The sequence below is a fragment of the Mobula hypostoma genome, chromosome 12 (assembly GCF_963921235.1).
Source record: "Mobula hypostoma chromosome 12, sMobHyp1.1, whole genome shotgun sequence".
Lineage (NCBI taxonomy): Eukaryota > Metazoa > Chordata > Chondrichthyes > Myliobatiformes > Myliobatidae > Mobula > Mobula hypostoma.
The window spans coordinates 116,948,540-116,973,389 of NC_086108.1; the positions used below are offsets into that span (position 1 = coordinate 116,948,540).

At 49.7% G+C, this 24,850-nt stretch overlaps 1 protein-coding gene across 2 annotated transcripts in view; it reads right to left on the bottom strand.

The window, feature by feature from the left end:
* The window catches only part of col11a1a (collagen, type XI, alpha 1a), a 605,254-nt gene that overhangs the window by 261,995 nt on the left and 318,409 nt on the right, over positions 1 to 24,850 (bottom strand). For both annotated transcript variants that reach the window (XM_063064825.1, XM_063064824.1), the window contains 3 exons: positions 22,681 to 22,755; positions 19,331 to 19,414; positions 6,239 to 6,295 (listed from right to left, as the gene is read on the bottom strand). In XM_063064825.1, the coding sequence (XP_062920895.1) occupies positions 6,239 to 6,295; positions 19,331 to 19,414; positions 22,681 to 22,755 (216 nt within the window). The remainder of the gene's footprint in view (positions 1 to 6,238; positions 6,296 to 19,330; positions 19,415 to 22,680; positions 22,756 to 24,850) is intronic.

Genomic DNA, 24,850 nt, shown 5'->3' on the forward strand with positions numbered 1-24,850 from the left:
CACCTAATGGGAGGTGTGGGTGTTGATGATGGGAGGTGTGGGTGTTGATGATGGAAGGTGTGGGTGATGGTGATGATGGGAGGTGTGGGTGTTGATGATGGGAGGTGTGGGTGATGGTGATGATGGGAGGTGTGGGTGGTGATGATGGGAGGTGTGAGTAGTGGTAACGATGGGAGATGTGGGTGATGATGGGAGGGTGGGTGTTGATGATGGGAGGTGTGGGTGTTGATGATGGGAGGTGTGGGTGATGGTGATGGGAGGTGTGGGTGATGATGATGGGAGGTGTGGGTGAGGATGGGAGGTGTGGGTGATGGTGATGATGGAAGGTGTGGGTGGTGATGATGGGAGGTGTAAGTAGTGGTAATGATGGGAGATGTGGGTGATGATGGGAGATGTGGATGGTGCTGATGATGAGAGGTGTGGGTGATGATGGGAGGGTGGGTGTTGATGATGGGAGGTGTGGGTGATGGTGATGGGAGGTGTGGGTGATGATGGGAGATGTGGGTGATGGTCATGATGGGAGATTTGGGTGATGGTGATGATGGGAGGTGTGGGTGGTGATGGGAGGTGTGGATGAGGATGGGAGCTGTGGGTGATGGTGATGATGGGAAGTGTGGGTAATGATGGGAGGTGTGGCTAATGATGGGAGTTGTGGGTGGTGGTGATGGGAGGTGTGGGTGATGATGGGAGGGTGGGTGTTGATGATGGGAGGTGTGGGTGGTGGTGATGGGAGGTGTGGGTGATGATGGGAGGGTGGGTGTTGATGATGGGAGGTGTGGGTGATGGGAGGTGTGTGTGGTGATGATGGGAGGTGTGGGTGATGATGGGAGATGTGGGTGATGGTCATGATGGGAGATTTGGGTGATGGTGATGATGGGAGGTGTGGGTGGTGATGGGAGGTGTGGATGAGGATGGGAGCTGTGGGTGATGGTGATGATGGGAGGTGTGGGTGGTGATGGGAGGTGTGGGTGATGGTGATGGGAGGTGTGGGTGATGGTGATAATGGGAGGTGGGGGTAGTGGTAATGATGGGGGCTGTGGGTGATGGTGATGATTGGAAATGTGGGTGGTGCTGATGGGAGGTGTGGGTGGTGGTGATGATGGGACGTGTGGGTGGTGATGATGATGGGAGGTGTGCGTGATGATGGGAGGTGTGGGTGGTGATGATGGGAGGTGTGGGTGATGATGATGGTAGGTGTGGGTGATGATGGGATGGTGGGTGTTGATGATGGGAGGTGTGGCTGATGGTGATGATGGGAGGTGTGGGTGAGGATGGGAGGTGTGGGTGATGGTGATGATGGGAAGTGTGGGTGATGATGGGAAGTGTGGGTAATGATGGGAGGTGTGGGTGAGGATGGGAGGTGTGGGTGATGATGGGATGTGTGGGTGATGGTAATGATGGGAGGTGTGGGTGATGTTGATGGGAGATGTGTGTGATGATGGGAGGAGTGAGTGGTGATGATGAGAGGTGTGGGTGAAGATGAGAGGTGTGGGTGAAGATGGGAGGTGTGGCTGATGATGGGAGGTGTGGGTGATGGTGATGATGGAAGGTGTGGGTGAGGATGGGAGGTGTGGGTGGTGATGATGATGGGAGGTGTGGGTGGTGGTGATGATGGGAGGTGTGGGTGATGATGATGGGAGGTGTGGGTGATGGTGATGAAGGGAGGTGTAGGTGGTGATGATGGGAGGTGTGGGTGGTGTTGATGATGAGAGGTGTGGGTGATGATAGGAGGGTTGGTGGTGATGATGGGAGGTGTGGGTGGTGATGATGGGAGGTGTGGGTGAGGAAGGGAGGTTTGGGTGATGGTGATGATGGGAGATTTGGGTGGTGATGGGAGGTGTGGGTGATGATGGGAGGGTGGGTGTTGATGATGGAAGGTGTGGGTGATGGTGATGATGAGAGGTGTGGGTGATGGTGATGATTGGGGGTGTGGGTAGTGGTAATGATGGGGGCTGTGGGTGATGGTGATGATTGGAAATGTGGGTGGTGATGATGGGAGGTGTGGGTGGTGGTGATGATGGGACGTGTGGGTGACGATGGGAGGTGTGGTTGATAGTGATGATGGGAGGTGTGGGTGGTGATGGGAGGTGTGGGTGATGATGGGAGGGTGGGTGTTGATGATGGAAGGTGTGGGTGATGGTGATGATGGGAGGTGTGGGTGATGGTGATGATGGAAGGTGTGGGTGATGGTGATGATGGGAGGTGTGTGTGGTGATGATGGGAGGTATGGGTGGTGATGATGGGAGGTGTGGGTGATGGTGAAGGGAGATGTGTGTGATGATGGGAGTTGTGGGTGATGATGGGAGGTGTGGGTGATGATGATGGGAGGGGTGGGTGGTGATGATGGAAGGTGTGGGTGATGGTGATGGGAGATGTGTGTGATGATGGGAGGTGTGAGTGGTGATGATGGGAGGTGTGGGTGATGGTGATGATGGGAGGTGTGGGTGACGATAGGAGGTGTGGTTGATAGTGATGATGGGAGGTGTGGGTGGTGATGGGAGGTGTGGGTGATGATGGGAGGTGTGGGTGATGGTGGTGAGAGGTGTGGGTGATGATGGGAGGTATGGGTGGTGATGATGGGAGGTGTGGGTGATGGTGAAGGGAGATGTGTGTGATGATGGGAGTTGTGGGTGATGATGATGGGAGGTGTGGGTGATGATGATGGGAGGGGTGGGTGGTGATGATGGGAGGTGTGGGTGATGGTGATGGGAGATGTGTGTGATGATGGGAGGTGTGAGTGGTGATGATGGGAGGTGTGGGTGATGGTGATGATGGGAGGTGTGGGTGACGATAGGAGGTGTGGTTGATAGTGATGATGGGAGGTGTGGGTGGTGATGGGAGGTGTGGGTGGTGATGGGAGGTGTGGGTGATGATGGGAGGTGTGGGTGATGGTGATGATGGGAGGTGTAGGTGGTGATGATGGGAGGTGTGGGTGGTGATGATCGGAGGTGTGGGTGGAGATGATGGGAGGTGTGGGTGGTTATGGGAGGTGTGGGTGATGATGGGAGGTGTTGGTGATGGTGATGATGGGAGGTGTGGATGGTGATGACGGGAAGTGTGGATGGTGGTGATGATGGGAGGTGTGGGTGATGATGATGGGAGGTGTGGGTGATGGTGATGATGGGAGGTGTAGGTGGTGATGATGGGAGGTGTGGGTGGTGTTGATGATAAGAGGTGTGTGTTATAGTGGTGATGGGAGGTGTGGGTGATGGTGATGGGAGATGTGTGTGATGATGGGAGGTGTGGATGGTGATGGGAGATGTGGCTGATGATGGGAGGTGTGGGTGGTGATGATGGGAGATGTGGGTGGTGATGATGGGAGGTGTGGGTGGTGATGATGGGAGATGTGTGTGATGATGGGAGGTGCGGGTGGTGATGATAGGAGGTGTTGGTGATGATGTGAGGTGTGGCTGGTGATGGGATGTGTGGGTGATGATGGGAGATGTGGGTGGTGATGATCGGAGGTGTGGGTGGAGATGATGGGAGGTGTGGGTGGTTATGGGAGGTGTGGGTGAAGATGGGAGATGTGGCTGATGATGAGAGGTGTGGGTGATGGTGATGGGAGGTGTGAGTGATGATGGGAGGTGTTGGTGGTGATGATGGGAGGTGTGGGTGATGGTGATGATGAGAGGTGTGGCTGATGATGGGAGGTGTGGGTGATGATGATGAGAGGTGTGGGTGGTGATGATGGGAGGTGTGGGTGATGATGATGGGAGGTGTGGGTGAAGATGGGGGGTGTGGGTGATGGTGGTGATGGGAGGTGTGGGTGATGATGATGGGAGGTGTGGGTGGTGATGGGAAGTGTGGGTGGTGATAATGGGCGGTGTGGGTGATGGTGATGGGGGAGGTGTGGGTGGTGATGATGGGAGGTGTGGGTGAGGATGGGAGGTGTGGGTGATGATGGGAGGTGTGGGTAATGGTGATGATGGGAGGTGTGAGTGGGAATGATGATGGGAGGTGTGGGTTGTGATGATGTGAGGTTTGGGTGAGGATGGGAGGTGTGGCTGATGATGGGAGGTGTGGGTGGTGATGGGAGATGTGGGTGATGGTGATGATGGGAGGTGCGGGTGGTTATGGGAGGTGTGGGTGATGATGGGAGGTGTGGGTGATGGTGATGATGGGAGGTGTGGATGGTGATGATGGGAAGTGTGGATGGTGGTGATGATGGGAGGTGTGGGTGATGATGATGGGAGGTGTGGGTGATGGTGATGATGGGAGGTGTGGGTGATGATGATGGGAGGTGTGGGTGATGATGATGGGAGGTGTGGGTGATGGTGATGATGGGAGGTGTTGGTGGTGATGATGGGAGGTGTGGGTGGTGTTGATGATGAGAGGTGTGTGTGATAGTGGTGATGGGAGGTGTGGGTGATGGTGATGGGAGATGTGTGTGATGATGGGAGGTGTGGATGGTGATGGGAGATGTGGCTGATGATGGGAGGTGTGGGTGGTGATGATGGGAGATGTGGGTGGTGATGATGGGAGGTGTGGGTGGTGATGATGGGAGATGTGTGTGATGATGGGAGGTGCGGGTGGTGATGATAGGAGGTGTTGGTGATGATGTGAGGTGTGGCTGGTGATGGGATGTGTGGGTGATGATGGGAGGTGTGGGTGGTGATGATCGGAGGTGTGGGTGGAGATGATGGGAGGTGTGGGTGGTTATGGGAGGTGTGGGTGAGGATGGGAGATGTGGCTGATGATGGGAGGTGTGGGTGATGGTGATGGGAGGTGTGAGTGATGATGGGAGGTGTTGGTGGTGATGATGGGAGGTGTGGGTGATGGTGATGATGAGAGGTGTGGGTGATGATGGGAGGTGTTGGTGGTGATGATGGGAGGTGTGGGTGATGGTGATGATGAGAGGTGTGGGTGATGATGGGAGGTGTGGGTGGTGATGATGGGAGGTTTGGGTGATGATGATGGGAGGTGTGGGTGATGGTGATGATGGGAGGTGTGGATGGTGATGATGGGAAGTGTGGATGGTGGTGATGATGGGAGGTGTGGGTGATGATGATGGGAGGTGTGGGTGATGATGATGGGAGGTGTGGGTGATGGTGATGATGGGAGGTGTGGGTGATGATGATGGGAGGTGTGGGTGATGATGATGGGAGGTGTGGGTGATGGTGATGATGGGAGGTGTAGGTGGTGATGATGGGAGGTGTGGGTGGTGTTGATGATGAGAGGTGTGTGTGATAGTGGTGATGGGAGGTGTGGGTGATGGTGATGGGAGATGTGTGTGATGATGGGAGGTGTGGATGGTGATGGGAGATGTGGCTGATGATGGGAGGTGTGGGTGGTGATGATGGGAGATGTGGGTGGTGATGATGGGAGGTGTGGGTGGTGATGATGGGAGATGTGTGTGATGATGGGAGGTGCGGGTGGTGATGATAGGAGGTGTTGGTGATGATGTGAGGTGTGGCTGGTGATGGGATGTGTGGGTGATGATGGGAGGTGTGGGTGGTGATGATCGGAGGTGTGGGTGGAGATGATGGGAGGTGTGGGTGGTTATGGGAGGTGTGGGTGAGGATGGGAGATGTGGCTGATGATGGGAGGTGTGGGTGATGGTGATGGGAGGTGTGAGTGATGATGGGAGGTGTTGGTGGTGATGATGGGAAGTGTGTGTGATGGTGATGATGAGAGGTGTGGGTGATGATGGGAGGTGTTGGTGGTGATGATGGGAGGTGTGGGTGATGGTGGTGAGAGGTGTGGGTGATGATGGGAGGTGTGGGTGATGATGATGGGAGGTGTGGGTGATGGTGATGGGAGATGTGTGTGATGATGGGAGGTGTGGGTGGTGGTGATGGGCTGTGTGGCTGTGGGTGATGATGGGATGTGTGGCTGTGGGTGATGATGGGAGGCGTGGGTGATGATGGGAGATATGTGTGATGATGGGAGGTGTGGGTGATGGTGATGATGAGAGGTGTGGGTGGTGATGATTGGATGTGTGGCTGTGGGTGATGATGGGAGGTGTGGGTGATGATGGGAGGTTTGGGTGATGATGATGGGAGGTGTGGGTGATGGTGATGGGAGGTGTGTGATGATGGGTGGTGTGGGTGGTGGTGATGGGAGTTGTGACTGATGATGGGAGGTGTGGGTGATGATGGGAGGTGTGTGTGACGATGGGAGGGTGGGTGTTGCTGATGGGAGGTGTGATTGGTGAATTGGTGATGGGAGGTGTGGGTGGGGATGCACTGTGACCTCCTGTGTCCTTCCCACTGCCAAGTGGAGTGTTCCCAAAACTCACCACTGGCCCCGACCTTCCTGTCAGTCCCATCGGACCAGCCGGACCTCTCATGGCAATCTGTCAATAAAGAGACAAGAGTCACAATACAGGCAGACACTGGATGCAAGCAAACACGGGATACAGGAAAACTAGGTTCCCTGCCGAATACAGGCAAACACAGCCCACTGCTGGATACAAGCAAACAGAGCTCGCTACAGTATGTGTGAGAGAGCGAGACCACCCCATCACAGACGCTCTGACAACTTGTGGAACAGGCCCTATTGACCACTGGCTGTGTATTTTGAATTTAAGCAGAACAACAGACTTCTCCGATCATCACACATTAGCAGAGCCGTGTGCAGTTCTGGTCACCAGCTTTCGGAAGGAGTGCAGGAAAGATTTGCAAGGATGTTGCCAGGATTGAGGATTTAGGTTATAAAGAGAGACAGGTAAGGTAGGACTGTTTTCCCTGTAGTGGAGAAGGCTGAAAGTCACCACATAGAGGTTTGCAAATCATGTGGGGTATGGTAAGTTGGTAGATCTCAGTGTTTTTTCACTCCAGGGTTGGTGGTCTATCAGTACATGAAATAGGTAAAAGATGGTAGGGGAAAGATTGAAACAGGACCTAAGGGACAACACTTTCACATAAAGTGGGGTGAGTATACGGAACAAGCTACTACAAGAAGTGGTTGAGGGAGCTACCATTGAGAAATTTCAAGAACACTTGGATAGGAAAGATTCCCAACCTGGAGTCCACAGTCCCCTCAGTTAATGACAAGACTCTTGACGGATTGTGTATGGGTATGAGTGAAACAGGGCTCGTTTATATGTTGTGTTCTGCCGGGCGTACTGGACACGCTATGTTGATGCCAGAATGTGTGGCAGCACTTGTGACCTACCCACAGCACACCCTCGGCTGTGTTGTTAATGGGAGTGATGAATTTCAGAATCAGAATCAGAATCCTTTATTATCGCCAAGTATGTGGACACATACAGGGAATTTGATGCTGGTTTCCCTGAGCTCTCGCTGTACAGAATTAAAAAAAACAAACAAAACAATGGTGCAAATAATCATGAACTATATACAGTGAGGTATACCTGTGTATGTACAGGTGGACTTGGTTTATAATAGACTAAAATTCAAGTGTTCATAAGACTGATGGCATATGGAAAGAAACTGTTCTTGTACCTATTTGTCCTGGCATACAGTGATCTAAAGCGCCCACCAGAAGGAAGGAGTTGGAACAGGTGAAGTCTGGGGTGTGATGGGTCTACAATGATGCTGCTTGCTCGCTTCCTAACTCTAGATGCATATAAGTCCTGGATCGAGGGCAACTTCACACTAATAATCCTTTCCACAGCCCTGACGGTTCTTTGGAGCCTATTCTTGTCACTGGATGTTTCAATGTATATGTGATAAATAAACTTGAAATTTGAATCCTAGCCTCTTCCACTATAGGAACATCCTCTTCACATTTACTCTATCCAGACCTTACAATATTCTGTAGGATTCAAAGAGATTTCTGGTGAGTACATGCCCAGAGCCATCATATAGTTCTCATATGTTAATTTTTTCTTTCCTGGTATCATTCTCCCAGCAAGGTTAGATCACATGAGATCCAAGTGAGCTAGCCAATGAAATCCAAAGTTTGTTTGGTGAATGGAGTCAGAGGAGGTAGTCAGGTTGTTTCTCAGACCGAAGGCCTGTGACCGGTGGTGTGTGCCATAGGGATAGATATTGGGTCTCCTGTTTTTTTGTCACATACATTAACAATTTAGAATGTAGAAATCTACAGCACATTACTGACCCTTTGGCCCACAATGTTGTGCTGACCATGTAACCTGCTCTAGAAACTGCCTAGAATTTCCCTACTGCATAGCCCTCTATTTTTCTGAGCTCCTTGTACCTACCTAAGAGGCCCTTTAAAAACCCTATTGTATCCACTTCCACCACCGCTGCTGGCAGTGCATTCCACACACCCACCACTCTCTGTGTAAAAAAACTTATCTTGACGTCCCCTCTATACCTACTTCCAAGCACCTTAAAACTCTGCCCTCCTGTGTTGGCCATTTCAGCCCTGGGAAAAAGCCTCTGACTATCCACACGATCAATGCCCCTCATCATCTTATACACCTCTATCAGACACCTCTCATCCTCTGTCACTCCAAGGAGAAAAGGCCAGGTTCACTCAACCTATTCTCATAAGGTACACCTTCCAATCCAGGCAACATCCTTGTAAATCTCCTCTGCATTCTCTCTCTTAGATGAGAAAGTAGGTGGTGTAATCAGTCAGGCTGCAGATCACACCAACATTGTTGGTGTGGGGAGGTGGTAAAGTTTGTCTGAGGCTGCAATAGGATCTAGATCAACTGGGAAATGGGCCAGGGAATGGCAGATGGAATTCCACTCAGACAAGTGAAAATGGGAAGGTTATGTACCACAGAATCCAGGAACAGTGAGTTAGGCAGATTCAATAGTGGCTTAGAGAGAGGAAGCAGAGGGTGATGGTTGAAGATTGTGTAGAATAGAATAGAACATTACAACACAGGAACAGACCATTTGGCCCACAATGTTGTGCCGAACTAACTAAAAAACAAATCAAAACAGCTAAATACTAACCCCTCCTACCTACATATCCTGCCATCTTCCTTACATTCACGTGCCCATCTAAACATCTCTTGAAAGCCTCTGATGTGTAATTTGCCTCTACCACCATTCCAGGCAGCGCACCCCAGGCATCCATGACTCTCTGAGTAAAAAACTTACACCTTATAGCCCCCTTGAATCTACCCTCTCTCACCTTCAATGCATGCCCTCTGGTATTAGACATTTCAACTCTGGGAAACAGATGCTCTCTGTCCACTCTCTCTATGCCCCTCATAATCCTGTAAATCTCTGTCAGATCTCCCCTCAGCCTCTGGCACTCCAGAGAAAACAACCCTAGTTTATCCAGACTATCTTGGTAGCACATGCCCTCTAAACTAGGCAGCATCCTGGTAAACCTCTTCTGCACCCTCTTCAAAGCCACAACATCCTTCCTGTAGTGGGCAACCAGAACTGTATGCATTTCTCCAGTTACTGTATGAGGACTATCTGGCAGCTCTTGGGCTGTATTCTCTGGAGTTCAGGAGAATGAGGGGGGATCTCATCGGAACATTCCGAATGTTAAAAGGTCTGAACAGATTAGATAAGGCAAAGTTATTTCCTAAGGTAGGAGAGTCTAGACAAGAGGGCACGACTTCAGGATTGAAGGACGTCCATTTAGAATAGAGATGCGGAGAAATTAACTTAGTCGGAGGGTGGAAAATCTGTGGAATTTGTTGCCACGATCGGTTGTGGAGGCCAAGTCATTGAACGCAGAGATAGATAGATTCTTGATTAACCAGGGCAACAAAGGGTATGGGGAGAAGGCAGGGTAATGGGGATGACTAGAAGAATTGGATCAGCCATGATTGAATGGCAGAGGAGGCTCGGTGGGCCAAATGGCCAACTTCTGCTCCTATATCTTATGGTCTTATGTGGCCTAACTAGAGTTTTTTTTTTACGTTGCAACATAACCTCATGACTTTTGAACTCAATGCCTTGACTAATAAATGCAAAGCCTTCCATAAGCCGTCTTAACGACTCTACTGATCTCTGTAGCCACTTTCAAGGAGCTATGAACTTGGATCCCAAGATGTCTCTGCTCAGCAGCACACTAAAGATCTTGCCCTACCGTGATTCAATGCCTCACATTTCTCTGGGTTAAACTCCATCTGCCATTTCTCCGCCCATATCGCCAACTGATCTGTATCACACTGTATTCTTTGCCAATATTCTACAGTATCCACAACTCCACCAATCTTAGTATCATCTGCAAACTAACTAGCCCACCCATCTATATTTACATCCAGGTCATTTCTGTACATTACAAACAGCAGGCGTCCCAGCACAGATCCCTGTGGAATGTCACTAATTACTGACCTGCTGCTCGAATAAGTCTCTTCAACCACTAGCTTCTGTCTTCTGTGTGCAAGCCAGGTCTGAATCCAAACAGCCAATTCTCCACAGACCCCATTATCCTCTAATGAGAGACTTTGTCAAATGTTGTACTAAAATCCATGTAGACAACAACCACAACCCTAGCCTCATCAATCTCTCTCATCACTTTGTGAAAGAAAATCAAACAAGTTGGTAAAGCACAACCTGCTGGCTCTCCCTAATTAGGCCATGAGTTTCCAAATGCTTATATATCCTATCACTAAGCATTTGCTCCAGCAATTTCCCTATAACCGATGTGAGGCTCACCGGTCTATAGTTTCCCTTGTTCTCTTCTTAAGTTGAGGTACAACATTAGCCACTTGCCAGACCCCTGGGACCTGGCCTGAGGCTAGAGATGACTTGAAGATACTGGTCAAGCCCCAGAAATCTTGTCTCTTGCCTCCTTTAATAACCTGTGTAAATTCCATCAGGCCCTGGGGACTAGCCCACCTTTATACTCATCAGGAGGCACAACACCTCCTCCTTGACTTCTAAATGCTTGAACGTATTTATATATTCTTTTTTGGAATGGGGGGCCAGTGCCTGGAGATGTGCCACAGGTGTCAGCGTTGAGATCACTATTATTTGTCATTATTACAGATGACTTGTATGTGAATGCTCAAGGGATAATCAGTAAGTTTGCAAATAATATGGAAGTAAAAAGTGTTACTAAGGAGATTACCAAAGATTACCAGGACTTCATAGTTATTCTGGAAAGTGGACCAAGGAGTAGCAAATAGATTTTGATACGGGAAATGTAGGGTGAGCAGCCAGAGGTTGTGCTCTACATTGGTACCAATGACATAGAAACATAGAAAATAGGTACAGGAGTAGGCCATTCAGCCCTTCGAGCCTGCACCGCCATTCAGTATGATCATGGCTGATCATCCAACTCAGAACCCTGTACCAGCCTTCCCTCCATACCCCCGATCCCTTTAGCCACAAGGGCCATATCTAACTCCCTCTTAAATATAGCCAATGAACTGGCCTCAACTGTTTCCTGTGGCAGAGAATTCCACAGATTCAGCACTCTCTGTGTGAAGAAGTTTTTCCTAATCTCGGTCCTAAAAGGCTTCCCCTTTATCCTCAAACTGTGGCCCCTCGTTCTGGACTTCCCCAATATCGGGAACAATCTTCCTGCATCTAGCCTGTCCAATCCCTTTAGGATTTTATATGTTTATATCAGATCCCCCCTCAATCTTCTAAATTCCAACGAGTATAAGCCTAGTTCATCCAGTCTTTCATATGAAAGTCCTGCCATCCCAGGAATCATGGGTAGGATGGGTGACGAGATCCTGCAAAGTCAGTTCAGGAAGTTAGGTGCTAAGTTAAAGGACACGATTGCTACCCATGCCACCTGCTAGTGAGGCTAGAAATAGGAAGATCATACAGTTTAACACATGGCTAAGGAGATGGTGCAGCAGGGAGGACTTCAGATTTTTCTATCATTGGAGGGGAACTAATATCCTAATGGGAAGGTTTGCTAGTGCCGCGTGGAGGGGTTTATATTTGAGTTGCAGAGCACCAGAACAGATAGTGTACAGTTTATGGAGAAAGATGTTGTTCAGTCTACTTACAAAGTCAGCGATTAAAGTTTGAGCATGGTGGGACTACTGTCCTGAGCTGTGTATATTTCAATGGAAGGAGTATTGTTGGAAGAGGCCGATGAGCTCAGGGCAGGAATCAGTATGTGGAATTAGATATTGCAGCCGTTGCTGAAACGGTTGCAGGAGGGGCAGGACTGGCAGCTCAACTTTCCATTTTAGACGTGACAGAGCGGGAGGGATGAAAGGAGGAGGGGTGGCGTTCCTAGTCAGGGAAAATGTCACAGCAAAGCTCTGTCAGGACAGACTGTGGAGCTCGTCTGGTGAGGCTTTTGGGTAGAATTGAGGAATAAGAAAGGTATGACCATGTTACTGGGATTATATTATAGATTAGCCAAGAATCTGCAGGATTTAGAGGAACACATTTGTAGAGGGATTGCAGACTGTTGCAAGAAACATAAGGTTGTGATAGAAGATGATTTTAATTTTCCACATATTAGCTTACATTCCCTTAATGTAAAATGGCTGGATGGGAAAGAGTTTGTCAAATGTGTTGAGAAAAGTTTCCTTAATCAGTACATAGCAGTCCCAATGAGAGAGTGTGATTCTAGATCTTCTATAAGGGAATGAGACAGAGCACTTTGTGTAGGAGAACACTTAGTATCTAGTGATCACAATGCCATATCTAGTGGGCAGAGCTACGATGGCGCACAACAACTGTGGAAACAGCTTAATTTCTATCTTTAATGCCTCTCCTTTTCCTTTTCAGGGTGGATGGTGTTCTGTCGAAGAACCCAGCCTAGAACAACACTCAAACTAAGGCTCTGTGCAGAAATGGGACTTGTTCCTGTTTTTCGATACCTCTAGGACACAGCCTAGAAGATAAACGTGCCTTCAGGGTTCCGAAGCTTTATCACCATAAATCAGTGAGTCCTTTGTATATGTCTCCCCTCTCACAGTGAAAGGGTGACAGCTCTGTCCCTATATTAGGGAGAAAGAGAGCCTGTGGTATGTTGAATCATTCAGTGAGTGATTAGTTTTTATGCACTGCAGATCATGGTCTTTCTTGAGGGCTTTGAAATTACTTCATGGTAGGTGGAGGATGCCAATGCGTTTCTTGCTGAAGTAAATAGGGAGGGGGAAAGTCATTATTTTTCTGCTAGTTGTGTGTGGGAGGGAGAGAGTAGGAAGCCTTTGGGGTTTTAACATCTTTACTGTCACTCATTCTTGGGGAACTCTTCAGGTTTTGTAGACGTCTACAAAGAACAAGAATGTCAGGTTGTATATTGAACACATTCTCTGACGTTAAATGGAACTGTTGAATTAGCTTCAAGGTAGTTATGGAACAAGATAGGTCTGGTCCTTGGGTTGAGAGTCTAAGTTGGAGAAAGTTCCAGTTTTGATGGTATTAGTAAGGATCTAGCAAGTGTGGACTGGGACAAGTTGATTGCTGGCAAAGGTGTACTTGGTAAATGGAAGGCCTTCAAAAGAGAAATTTTGAGCGTACAGAGTTTGATTGCTCCTGTCAGAATAATAGGATCAAGGAACTTTGGTTTTCAAGAAACATTGAACGCTGGTTAAGACAAAGAAGGAGGTGCATAGCAGATATAGACAGGTAAGATAAATTAGATACTTGGAGTATAACAAATGCAGGAGAACACTTAATAAGGAAACCTTTCAAATGTTGCAAGACCTAGAGTAGATGTGGAAAGGATGGGAGAGTCTAGGACAAGAGGGCACAGCCTCAGGATAGAGGGGCGCCCTTTCAAAACAGAGATGCAGAGAGACTTCTTTAGCCAGAGGGTGGTGAATTTGAGGAATTTCTTACCACAGGCAGCTGTAGAGGCCTGGTAGTTGAGTATATTTTATGCAGAGCTTGATAGGTTCTTGATTGGACACGGTATCAAAGGTTACGGAGAGAAGGCCGGGGAGTGGGGCCGAGGGAGGGAAATATCAGCCGTGATTGAATGGCAGAGCAGACTCGATGGGCCAAATGGCCCAATTCTACTCTATGCCTGATGGTCTTTTGAAAATCAGGAGGGCTAAAATAAGGCATGAGAATAATCTAGCAAACAAGGTGAAAGAGAATCCCAAGGGCTTCTTCAGATATATTAAGGGCAAAAGAATAGCAAGGGACAAAGTCAATCTTCTGGAAGAACAGAGTGGTAATCTATGTGTGGAACCAAAAGAGATGGGGGAAATTTAAATGGATTTATTTGCATCTATATTTACTTGGGAGACTGACACAGAGTCCATAGAAGGGAGGCAAAGCAACAGCAAGATCATGAACCTTGTACATATTACAGAGGAGGCAGTATTGATGCCTTGAGCTGTGACAATGTGTTCCCTTGAAACCTGTGGGAGGCAAGTACAGAAATTGCTAAGGCCCTAGCAGAGATATTTAAAAAAACTTAGCCATGGGTGATGTGCCAGAGGATGAGAGGATAGCTAATGTTGTTCTATTGGTTAAGAAAGGCCTTAAGAATAAACCAGGAAATTATAGGCTGGTGAGCCTCACACCAGTAGTGGGAAAGTTGTTGGAAGGTGTTCTGAGGGACCAGATGTACTGTATAAGTATATGGATAGCCAGGGACTGATTAAGGATAGTCAGCATGGTTTTGTGCATGGTAGGTCATGTCTAACCAATCTTATAAAGTTTTTTGAGGAAGTTACCAGGAAAATTGATGAAGACAAGGCAGAGGGTGTTGTCTACATGCACTTTAGCAAGGTCTTTAACCGTGTCTGCATGAGATGTTGGTCAAGAAGATTCGGTTGCTTAGCATTCAAGATGAGGCAGTAAATTGGTTTAAACATTGGCTTCACAGAAGAATCCAGAGAATGCCTCTCTGACTGGAGGCCTGACTACTAGAGTGCCACAGGGATCGTTGCTGGGTCCGTTGTTTCTCATCTATATTGACAAACCAGATGATAATCTGGTAAATTGGATAAAAAATAGCAGGTGGAATTTAATGTAGATAAGGGTGAAGCATTGCACTTTGGGAACACTAACCAGGATAAGCCTTACACAGTGTGGGGTAGGGCACTGAGAGTGTGGTAGAACAGAGGGATTTAGGAGCACAGATCCATAATTTCTTGAAAGTGACTTCACAAATAAATAGTGTCATAAAGGAAGCTTTTGGCACATTGGCCTTCATAAATAAGTGCACTGAGAACAGGAGTTGGGATATTATGTGGCAATTGTATAAAATATTGGAGAGGCCTAATTTGGAATTTTGTGTCCAGAGTTAGTTACCTACCTACAGGAAAGATACAAATAAGAAACATCGAAACATAGAAAACCTACAGCACAATACAGGCCCTTCGGCCCACAAGGTTGTGCTGAAAATGTCCCTACCTTAGAAATTACTAGGGTTACCCATAGCCCTCTATTTTATTAAGCTCCATGTTCCTATCCAAAAGTCTTTTAAAAAATCCTGTTGTATCCGCTAAAAGCCCTATCGTATCCGCTAAAAGACTCTATCATATCCGGTTGAAAGAATGCAGAAAAATTTCTCAAGAATGTTGTCAGGACTTGTGAACCTGAGTAACAGAGAAAGGCTGAATAGATTAGGACTTCATTCCTTGGAAGATGGAGATTTGACAGAAGTATATAAAATTATGTGGGGTATAGGAAGTGTACAAAAGCAGGCTTTTTGCACTGTTGTGTGGAATTGCAACTAGAGGTCATGGAATGGAAGGTGAAATGTTTAAAGAGGAACATAAGGGGGAATGTCTTCACTCAGAGGGTGGTGTGGGTGTGGAACAAGCTGCCAGCACAAGTAGTGGATGTGGGGTTGATTTCAACATTTCAGAGATATTTAGTTAGGTACGTGGATAAGAGGGTTATGCAGGGCTACGGTGCTACTGCATGTCAATGGGAATAGGCAGATTAATAGTTTGGCATAGACTAAATGGGCCGAAGGTACTGTTTCTGTGCTCTAGCGTTCTATGACTTTTGGGGAGGGAGGGGGAACAGCCAGATGTCTTGGTACATATTGGTACCAATGACATAGGAAGGAAAAGCAAAGAGGTCCTGAAAAGAAACTTTAGAGATCTAGGTAGAAAGCTGAGAAGCAGGACCTCCTGGTAGTAATTTCTGGATTGCTGACTGTGAGGGTAGAAACAGGTTGATGTGGAAGATAAATGTGTGGTTGAGAAGTTGGTGCGGGGTCAGGGCTTCATTCTTGGATTATTGTGATCTCTTCTAGGGGAGGTATGACCTGCTCAAAAGTGATGGGTTGCACTTGAACCCGAGGGGGACCAATACTCTCGTGGGCAGGTTTGTTAGAGCTGTTGGGGACAGTTTGGCAGGGGGGTGAGAACCAGAGTGATGGGACTCAGAATAGGACGGATGGTAAAAAAGTAAAGATAGCGTGCAGTCGGACTGCCAGGAAGGGCAGGCAGGTGATGTGGCATAGTTGCAGCCAACAGGGTGAGTATCAGTACATGAGGGAGGCAAAATCAAAAAGGGTAACATGTACGGTACTCAAGGTGTTGTATCTCAATTCGTGGGGTATAAGGAATAATGTGGATGATCTTGTTGCATTATTACAGACTGTCAGGTATGATTTTGTGACCATCAGTAAATGGTTGTGGTTGGGAACTGAATGTTCAAGGTTACATGTTATATCGGAGGGATAGGGAGGTAAGCAGAGGGGTGGAGTGGCTCTACTGGTAAAGAATGGCATCAAATCAGTACAAAGATGTGACATAGGGTTAAAAGATGCTGAATTAAGAAACTGCATGGGAAAAAGGACATTGATGGCAGTTATATACAGGCCTCCCAACAGTGGCTGGGATGTGGACCACAGATTACAACAGGAAATAGAAAAACATAGAAACATAGAAAATAGGTGTAGGAGTAGGCCATTCGGCCCTTTGAGCCTGCACCGCCATTCAGTATGATCGTGGCTGATCATCCAACTCAGAATTTGCCCACTCACCTAACCTATCCAAGTCACCCTGCATCCTCCTCACAGCTAACACTGCCGCCCAGTTTCGTGTCATCCACAAACTTGGAGATGCTGTATTTAATCCCCTCGTCTAAGTCATTAATATATATTGTAAACAACTGGGGTCCCAGCACTGAGCCTTGCGGTACCCCACTAGTCACTGCCTGCCATTCTGAAAAGGTCCCGTTTATTCCCACTCTTTGCTTCCTGTCTGCCAACCAATTCTCTATCCACATCAATACCTTATCCCCAAAACAGAGTCAAAAGGGCAATATTATGGTAGTCATGGGAGAGTTTAACATGCAGGTTGATTGGGAAAATCAGGTTGGTAATGGATCTCAAGAGAGTGAGATTGTTGAATGCATAAGAGATGGCATTTCAGAGCAGTTTGTCATTAAGCCTACTAGGGGATCAGCTATTCTGGATTGGGTGGTACGTCATGCAGCGGTCCCCAAACACCAGGCCACGGACTGGTACTGGGCCGCAAAGCATTTGCTACCGGGCTGTGAGGAAACAATATGATTTGGCAATATGAAACGATAGGAGTCAGCTGCACCTTTCCTCACTCCCTATCACGCCCACTGTTGAACTTGAACGCACGCAAGGTCATTACGCACGCATCATCCATGTCAGCGTGGGAAGGAGATCAACTCCTCGAGCTTGCAAATGACGGCGGGCTGTATGTTTGACATAATATCTCTGCCAGCCTTCTGGATCAAAGTCGAGGCTAAATATCCTGAGATAGCTACGAAAGCACTGAAAACGTTGCTTCCATTTCCAACATATCTCCGCAATGAATGCAACGAAAACTAAATTGCGGAATAGACTGGACATAAGGATCCCTCTTCGAGTATCGCTCTCTCCCGTCACCCCTCGATGGCCCCGTCTTGTTGCAGGGAAACAAGCCCAGGGCTCCCACTGATTCAGCAATACTGTATTAGTGTGTTGCAATGACTTTATATGTTCATACGAGGAAAATATGTGCTGTGTGTTTAATATCCAAATGTTACTTAAAATGTTATGATGCTATTGACTTATAAGCGACTTATATAACCATATAACAATTACAGCATGGAAACAGACCATCTCTGCCTGCCAGTCCGTGCCGAACACTACTCTCACCTAGTCCCACTGACCTGCACTCAGCCCATAACCCTGCATTCCTCTCCTGTCCATATATCTATCCAATTTTTCTTTAAATGATGATATCGAACCTGCCTCTACCACTTCTACCGGAAGTTCGTTCAACACTTACTTCAAGCTCCCCTGTCCTCCCCTGATAATTGACTTATCGCTATATTCATGCGAGGAAAATATGCACTGTGTGTTTAATATTAAATTCGTTAGATAAACCCTTTTAGAAAGGAAATCGAGTGTATTAGCCACTTATCACCTATATTCCGGTTGTGATTAGCACCCCCCCCCGAACAGAATCGCCAAAAACGATTTGTAGAAAAAATCGGCATGTACACGCATGCGCACACAGGTGCCCGCGCAAGGCTTAATGGTCATTGTAGTCTTTCTCGGGGTAAACACAGCATATTTAACTGCTACTCTTGTCCGTTGGCAACCCTACCCCACCCCCCCAGGTCGGCCAGTCCGCAAGAATATTGTCAATACTAAACCGGTCCACGGTGCAAAAAAAAGGGGGACCCCTGATCTAGAATACAAGAACAAGGATGTGATGCTGAGGCTTTAGAAGGCACTGCTGAGGCCTCACCTTGAGTATTGTGAACAGTTTTGGGCCCCTCATCTTAGAAACGATGTGCTGGCATCAGAGACGGTTTAGAAGAGGTTCACAAGGATGATTCCAGGAATGAAAGGGTTATCATACGAGGAATATTTGATGTCTCTCAGTCTGTACTGTCTAGAATTCAGAACGATGAAGGGGGATCTCATTGAAACCTTTCGAATATTGAAAGGTCTAGACAGAGTAGATGTGGAAAGGATGTTTCCCATGGTGAGAGAATCTAGGATAAGACTCAGGATAGAGGGGTACCATTTCAAAACAGATGCAGAGAAATTTCTTTAGCCAAAAGGTGGTGAATTTGTGGAATTTGTTGCCACATGCAGCTGTGGAGGCCAGGTCATTGGGTGTATTTAAGGCAGCGATTGATAGGTTTTTTTTTGGACATGTCATCAAAGTTTATGGGATTACGGCTGGGAAATGGGAATGAGGAGGAGAAAAAAGAATAGATCAGCCATGATTAAATGGCGGAGCAGGCTTGATGGGCCAAATGGCCTAATTCTGCTCCTATGTCTTATGGTCTTATGGTAAGTATAAAGTGGATGTATTTTGGAAAATCAAATCAGAAGAAGGCTTATACATGAATGGGGTTAAGAAAATCAAACAGATTAGCCCATAAAATGCTGCAGGAACTTAGTAGGTCAGACAGCATTTATGGAAAGGAACCAATAGTTGATACTGTCAGCTGAGACCCTTCAGAGGGACTGGAAATGTAGAGGGAAGATGCATATTACGCACGTGGGGAAGCTACAGAGTCAAACTTGGCAGGTGACAAGTAATAGCAGGTGTCAATGGGTCCGGTACTGGGGCCAAGCTATGAACCAATGAGTAAATGCCAGTGATACTTACCCTGGCCTGCTGTAGAATGGCCTGTGCCTGTGCCTCCTGTGCAGATATCGGAGGTCCTTTCTCACCGCTGGAGCCATAGCGGAACTACAGTGAAATGTAGAGAACAACATAATTAATACATCTAGAGAGGCAAAACCATAGCAGATCACAGTCCATCACTGGCCCTGGATGTATGATCCATCACTGGCTCAGGCTGGACAATCCCTCACTGGCTCAAGATGAATGAACCATCACTGGGTCTGGGTGGTCTATCACTGGCTCAGGCTGGACAATCCCTCACTGGCTCTGGGTGAATGAACCATCACTGGCTCAAGGTGAATGAACCATCACTGGGTCTGGGTGGAGGACCCCATCACTGGCTCAGGCTGGAGGATCCATCACTGGCTCTGGCTGAGTGGTGTCTCTTGCTGGAGGGATCTCCCATCTCCCAACAACCACATAGCCCCACTCCCTATTCTACACATACCCAAACCCATAGCAGCTTTACCAAATACCCAAACCCCCCAAATGCCTTTCCCCAACAGGACAGCAACCGAAAACATCTGCACCCCAACAATTTTCAGCAACAGAAAAACAATCCAAAATCCCCAATCCGCAACACCTATTCTGACAAAACCTATCCCCAACTGAATTGAACCTTACCATATATAGAAAAGGTTTACAAGAATATGTAAATGCAGGCAGGTGGAATGGGTTACCCAGGCAATAGGTTGTTTCCATGTCTACAGCTGTAAATTGTGTCGACCTCAATCCTACACTGATCCCATTTTATTTTACCAACATTCTCATCTACTCCCCCAGGTCCCACCCCTCACCCACACGCTAGGGACAACTTACAGCAGCCGATCAATTCACCGAGCTACACATCTCTGGGAGGTGGGAAGGAACCGGAGCACCCGGGGAAAACCACGCGGAAACTGGGAGAAGGTACAAACTCCACACAGACTGTGGCAGAGGTTGGGATCGAACCTGGCTCTCTGAGTCTGTGAGGCAGCTGCTCTGCCCACTTAGTGAAAATGAATGACAAATATTATTTAATTACTACAGCCAATGCCTCTGTAGGGATAGGTCACCTTCTTTAAACCTAATAGCTCTCCATCCTCCATTATCAGTACTTACAACCTGAAAGAGGCATAATAAAGTCTATCCCCATCACCCTATCACTGTCCCACTTGGAGATTAGAACCTCCTGTGGCACCAGGGTCCCATGAACAACAACCTCTCATCAGAAGTAAACAAAGTTACACGAACAAACCCTTCAGCCCGTCTACTCAGATCTGCCAAGTCCATTGACCTGCACCCGGACTATATCCCTCCCATCCATGTACTGTTCGAGTTTCCAGTCAATGTTGAAATCGAACCCACGTTCACCACTTCCACTGGCAGCTCTTTTCATACTCTCACGACCCTCTGTGTCAACAACCCTCCCTCAAGTTCCTTTGAAACATTTCACCTTTTACCCTTACCCATGTCCTCTCGTTTTCATCTCATCCAACCTGAGCCAGGGATGAGACGCTGCAAGTCTGTAATAAAACCAGGAAATGCTGGAAACCCATTAGGTCAGTGAGTGTCTGTGAGGAGAGCAACAGTGGGTGCTTGTGAGGGGAGGCCCTCCTCCATCAGGACTGGGGAAGGGTGTCAATCAGGAACTATTCCCACAGATGCTGTCTGATTGCGGAGCATTTCCACCTTCCTCTGATTTTATCACTTGGGGAGGGGTGGAGTGGAGGAGTTGGGGAGTGAAAGGATGTCCGGAGAGCACAGTGAAGCGGGGAGGAGAGGGTCCTTGGAGAGTGACAGTGAGGAGGGAGTGATTAAAGGTCGCAGTGAAGGGATGGGGTAGAGGGTACAACCCCTGGGAACAACACAGTGGGGGAAGGGATGATTAGAGTTCAGAGTGAAGGGTCGGGGAGGGGGGGAGAGTCCCTGGGGAAGGATAGGGTGGGGAGGGGATGATCACAGTGAGGGGTCGGGGAGGGAGGAGAGTCCCTGGGAAAGGATAGGGTGGGGAGGGGATGATCACAGTGAAGGGTCGGGGAGGGGGGAGAGTCCCTGAGGAAGGATAGGGTGGGGAGGGGATGATGACAGGGAGGAGTCGGGGAGGTGGAGTGTCCCTGGGGAAGAATAGGGTGGGGAGGGGATGATCACAGTGAGGGGTCGGGGAGGGGGAGTGTCCCTGGGGAAGGATAGGGTGGGGAGGGGATGATCACAGTGAGGGGTCAGAGAGGAGGGAGTGTCCCTGGGGAAGAATAGGGTGGGGAGGGGATGATCACAGTGAGGGGTCGGGGAGGGGGAGTGTCCCTGGGGAAGGATAGGGTGGGGAGGGGATGATCACAGTGAAGGGTCGGGGAGGGGGGAGAGTCCCTGAGGAAGGATAGGGTGGGGAGGGGATGATGACAGGGAGGAGTCGGGGAGGTGGAGTGTCCCTGGGGAAGGATAGGGTGGGGAGGGGATGATCACAGTGAGGGGTCGGGGAGGGGGGAGAGTCCCTGAGGAAGGATAGGGTGGGGAGGGGATGATGACAGGGAGGAGTCGGGGAGGTGGAGTGTCCCTGGGGAAGAATAGGGTGGGGAGGGGATGATCACAGTGAGGGGTCGGGGAGGGGGAGTGTCCCTGGGGAAGGATAGGGTGGGGAGGGGATGATCACAGTGAGGGGTCGGGGAGGGGGAGTGTCTCTGGGGAAGGATAGGGTGGGGAGGGGATGATCACAGTGAGGGGTCAGAGAGGAGGGAGTGTCCCTGGGGAAGAATAGGGTGGGGAGGGGATGATCACAGTGAGGGGTCGGGGAGGGGGAATGTCCCTGGGGAAGGATAGGGTGGGGAGGGGATGATCACAGTGAGGAGTCGGGGAGGGGAGTGTCCCTGGGGAAGGATAGGGTGGGGAGGGGATGATCACAGTGAAGGGTCGGGGAGGATGGAGTGTCCCTGGGGAAGGATAGGGTGGGGAGGGGATGATCACAGTGAGGGGTCAGAGAGGAGGGAGTGTCCCTGGGGAAGGATAGGGTGGGGAGGGGTTGATGACAGTGAGGGGTCAGAGAGGAGGGAGAGTCCCTGGGGAAGGATAGGGTGGGGAGGGGTTGATGACAGTGAGGGGTCGGGGAGGGGCGGGGAGAGTCCCTGTTGTGACAGGTTTTGAGAGTAAGGAGTGAGATGGGTCCTGGGTGGTGGAACACTTCAGACAGAAGATGCTCGTATGTTTGGAGGGCTGTTGTCCTGGGTCGGGTCAGTGGGACTAGGCAGAATAATATTTTGGCACAGCCTAGGTGGCTGAAGACCTGTTTCTGTGCTGTAGTCGTGCAGTGTTCTGTACCGAGCAGATGTAGTATCAAAGGCAGAGAGCAGTAAACTCACCGGAAGCATCAGCATTGTGCCAGGTGGTCCGGGTAATCCATCAGCCCCTGGAAGTCCGGCTCGTCCGATTGGACCCTGTTGGGAGAGAGAGGCATCGTGTCACGTCCCAGGGCAAGTGTGGTCCTGTTAATTCAGGGGCTGAGCCAGGCAAAAGCACAGCCTCAGGGAAACCAGTGCATACTTCCCACATTCCAGAATTCCTTCAAGAAAACCACCATTCTGTCCCCCTGCCAGGGGCTCTCCCTCCATGACAAACACCTGTGGAAAGTATAGACAGCCCAAAAAACAGGAAAGACCAGATAACAGAGGCCTGCCGCACCAATATCGCAACTTTGCAGAGTGAGCACCCTAACTCCCTCAGCTCAGACATTACCCTGAAGTTAGCCCCCACACCCGCCCAAGCTCCCATGATGTGAACATGTTTCCAGCACCCATTTGTCCATGACCACACTGCATGGCTGGCCGAGAGAGGAATGCTCGTCACTAAACACCAGAGACTCCATGGAGGAGAAAAGTGTCTCGGCCCGAAATGTTCACTGCTTATTCCCCTCCACAGATGCTGTCTGACCTGCTGAGTACCTACAACAACTTGTGTGTGTTGCTCTTTAAACAATGAGGAAGATTATCATCAGAGCCTTCACATTAACAATACAATCAGAGTCACACTGTGGGAAGGCAGGTACAAATGAAGAGTCACACCCTGGGAGGAGTGTTCTGAAGGGGGTGGGATCACTCTGTGGGAGGGTGGTACTGAGGGAGGGTCACTCTGTGGGAGGGGTGGTACTGAGGGAGGGTCACACTGTGGGGGGGGGCGGTACTGAGGGAGGGTCACACTGTGGGAGGGGTGGTACTGAGGGAGGGTCACACTGTGGGAGGGTGGTACTGAGGGAGGGTCACACTGTGGGAGGGGTGGTACTGAGGGAGGGTCACTCTGTGGAAGGGGTGGTACAGAGGGAGGGTCACTCTGGGAGGGGTGGTACTAAAAGAGTCACACTGTGGGAGGGGCAGTACTGAGAGTCACACTGTGGGGGGGCGGTACTGAGGGAGGGTCACACTGTGGGAGGGTGGTACTGAGGGAGAGTCACACTGTGGGGGGGGGCCGTACTGAGGGAGAGTCACTGTGGGAGGGTGGTACTGAGGGAGGATCACACTGTGGAAGGGGTGGTACTGAGGGAGGGTCACTCTGTGTGAGGGGGTGGTACTGAGGGAGGGTCACACTGTGGGGTGGCGGTACTGAGGGAGGGTCACACTGTGGGGGGTGGTACTGAGGGAGAGTCACACTGTGGGGGGCGTTACTGAGGGAGGGTCACACTGTGGGAGGGTGGTACTGAGGACGTCACACTGTGGGAGGGATGGTACTGAGGGAGGGTCACACTGTGGGAGGGGTGGTACTGAGGACGTCACACTGTGGGAGGGATGGTACTGAGGGAGGGTCACACTGTGGGAGGGGTGGTACTGAGGGAGGGTCACTCTGTGTGAGGGGGTGGTACTGAGGGAGGGTCACACTGTGGGAGGGTGGTACTGAGGGAGGGTCACACTGTGGGAGGGTGGTACTGAGGGAGAGTCACACTGTGGGGGAGGACCGTACTGAGGGAGAGTCACTGTGGGAGGGTGGTACTGAGGGAGGATCACACTGTGGGAGGGGTGGTACTGAGGGAGGGTCACACTGTGGGAGGGGTGGTACTGAGGGAGGGTCACTCTGTGTGAGGGGGTGGTACTGAGGGAGGGTCACACTGTGGGGTGGCGGTACTGAGGGAGGGTCACACTGTGGGGGGTGGTACTGAGGGAGAGTCACACTGTGGGGGGCGGTACTGAGGGAGGGTCACACTGTGGGAGGTTGGTACTGAGGACGTCACACTGTGGGAGGGATGGTACTGAGGGAGGGTCACACTGTGGGAGGGGTGGTACTGAGGACGTCACACTGTGGGAGGGATGGTACTGAGGGAGGGTCACACTGTGGGAGGGGCGGTACTGAGGGAGGGTCACACTGTGGGAGGGGCGGTACTGAGGGGGGTCACTCTGTGGGAGGGGCGATACTGAGGGAGGGTCACACTGTGGGAGGGGCGATACTGAGGGAGGGTCACTCTGTGTGAGGGGTGGTACTGAGGGAGGGTCACTCTGTGTGAGGGGTGGTACTGAGGGAGAGTCACACTGTGGGGGGGCGGTACTG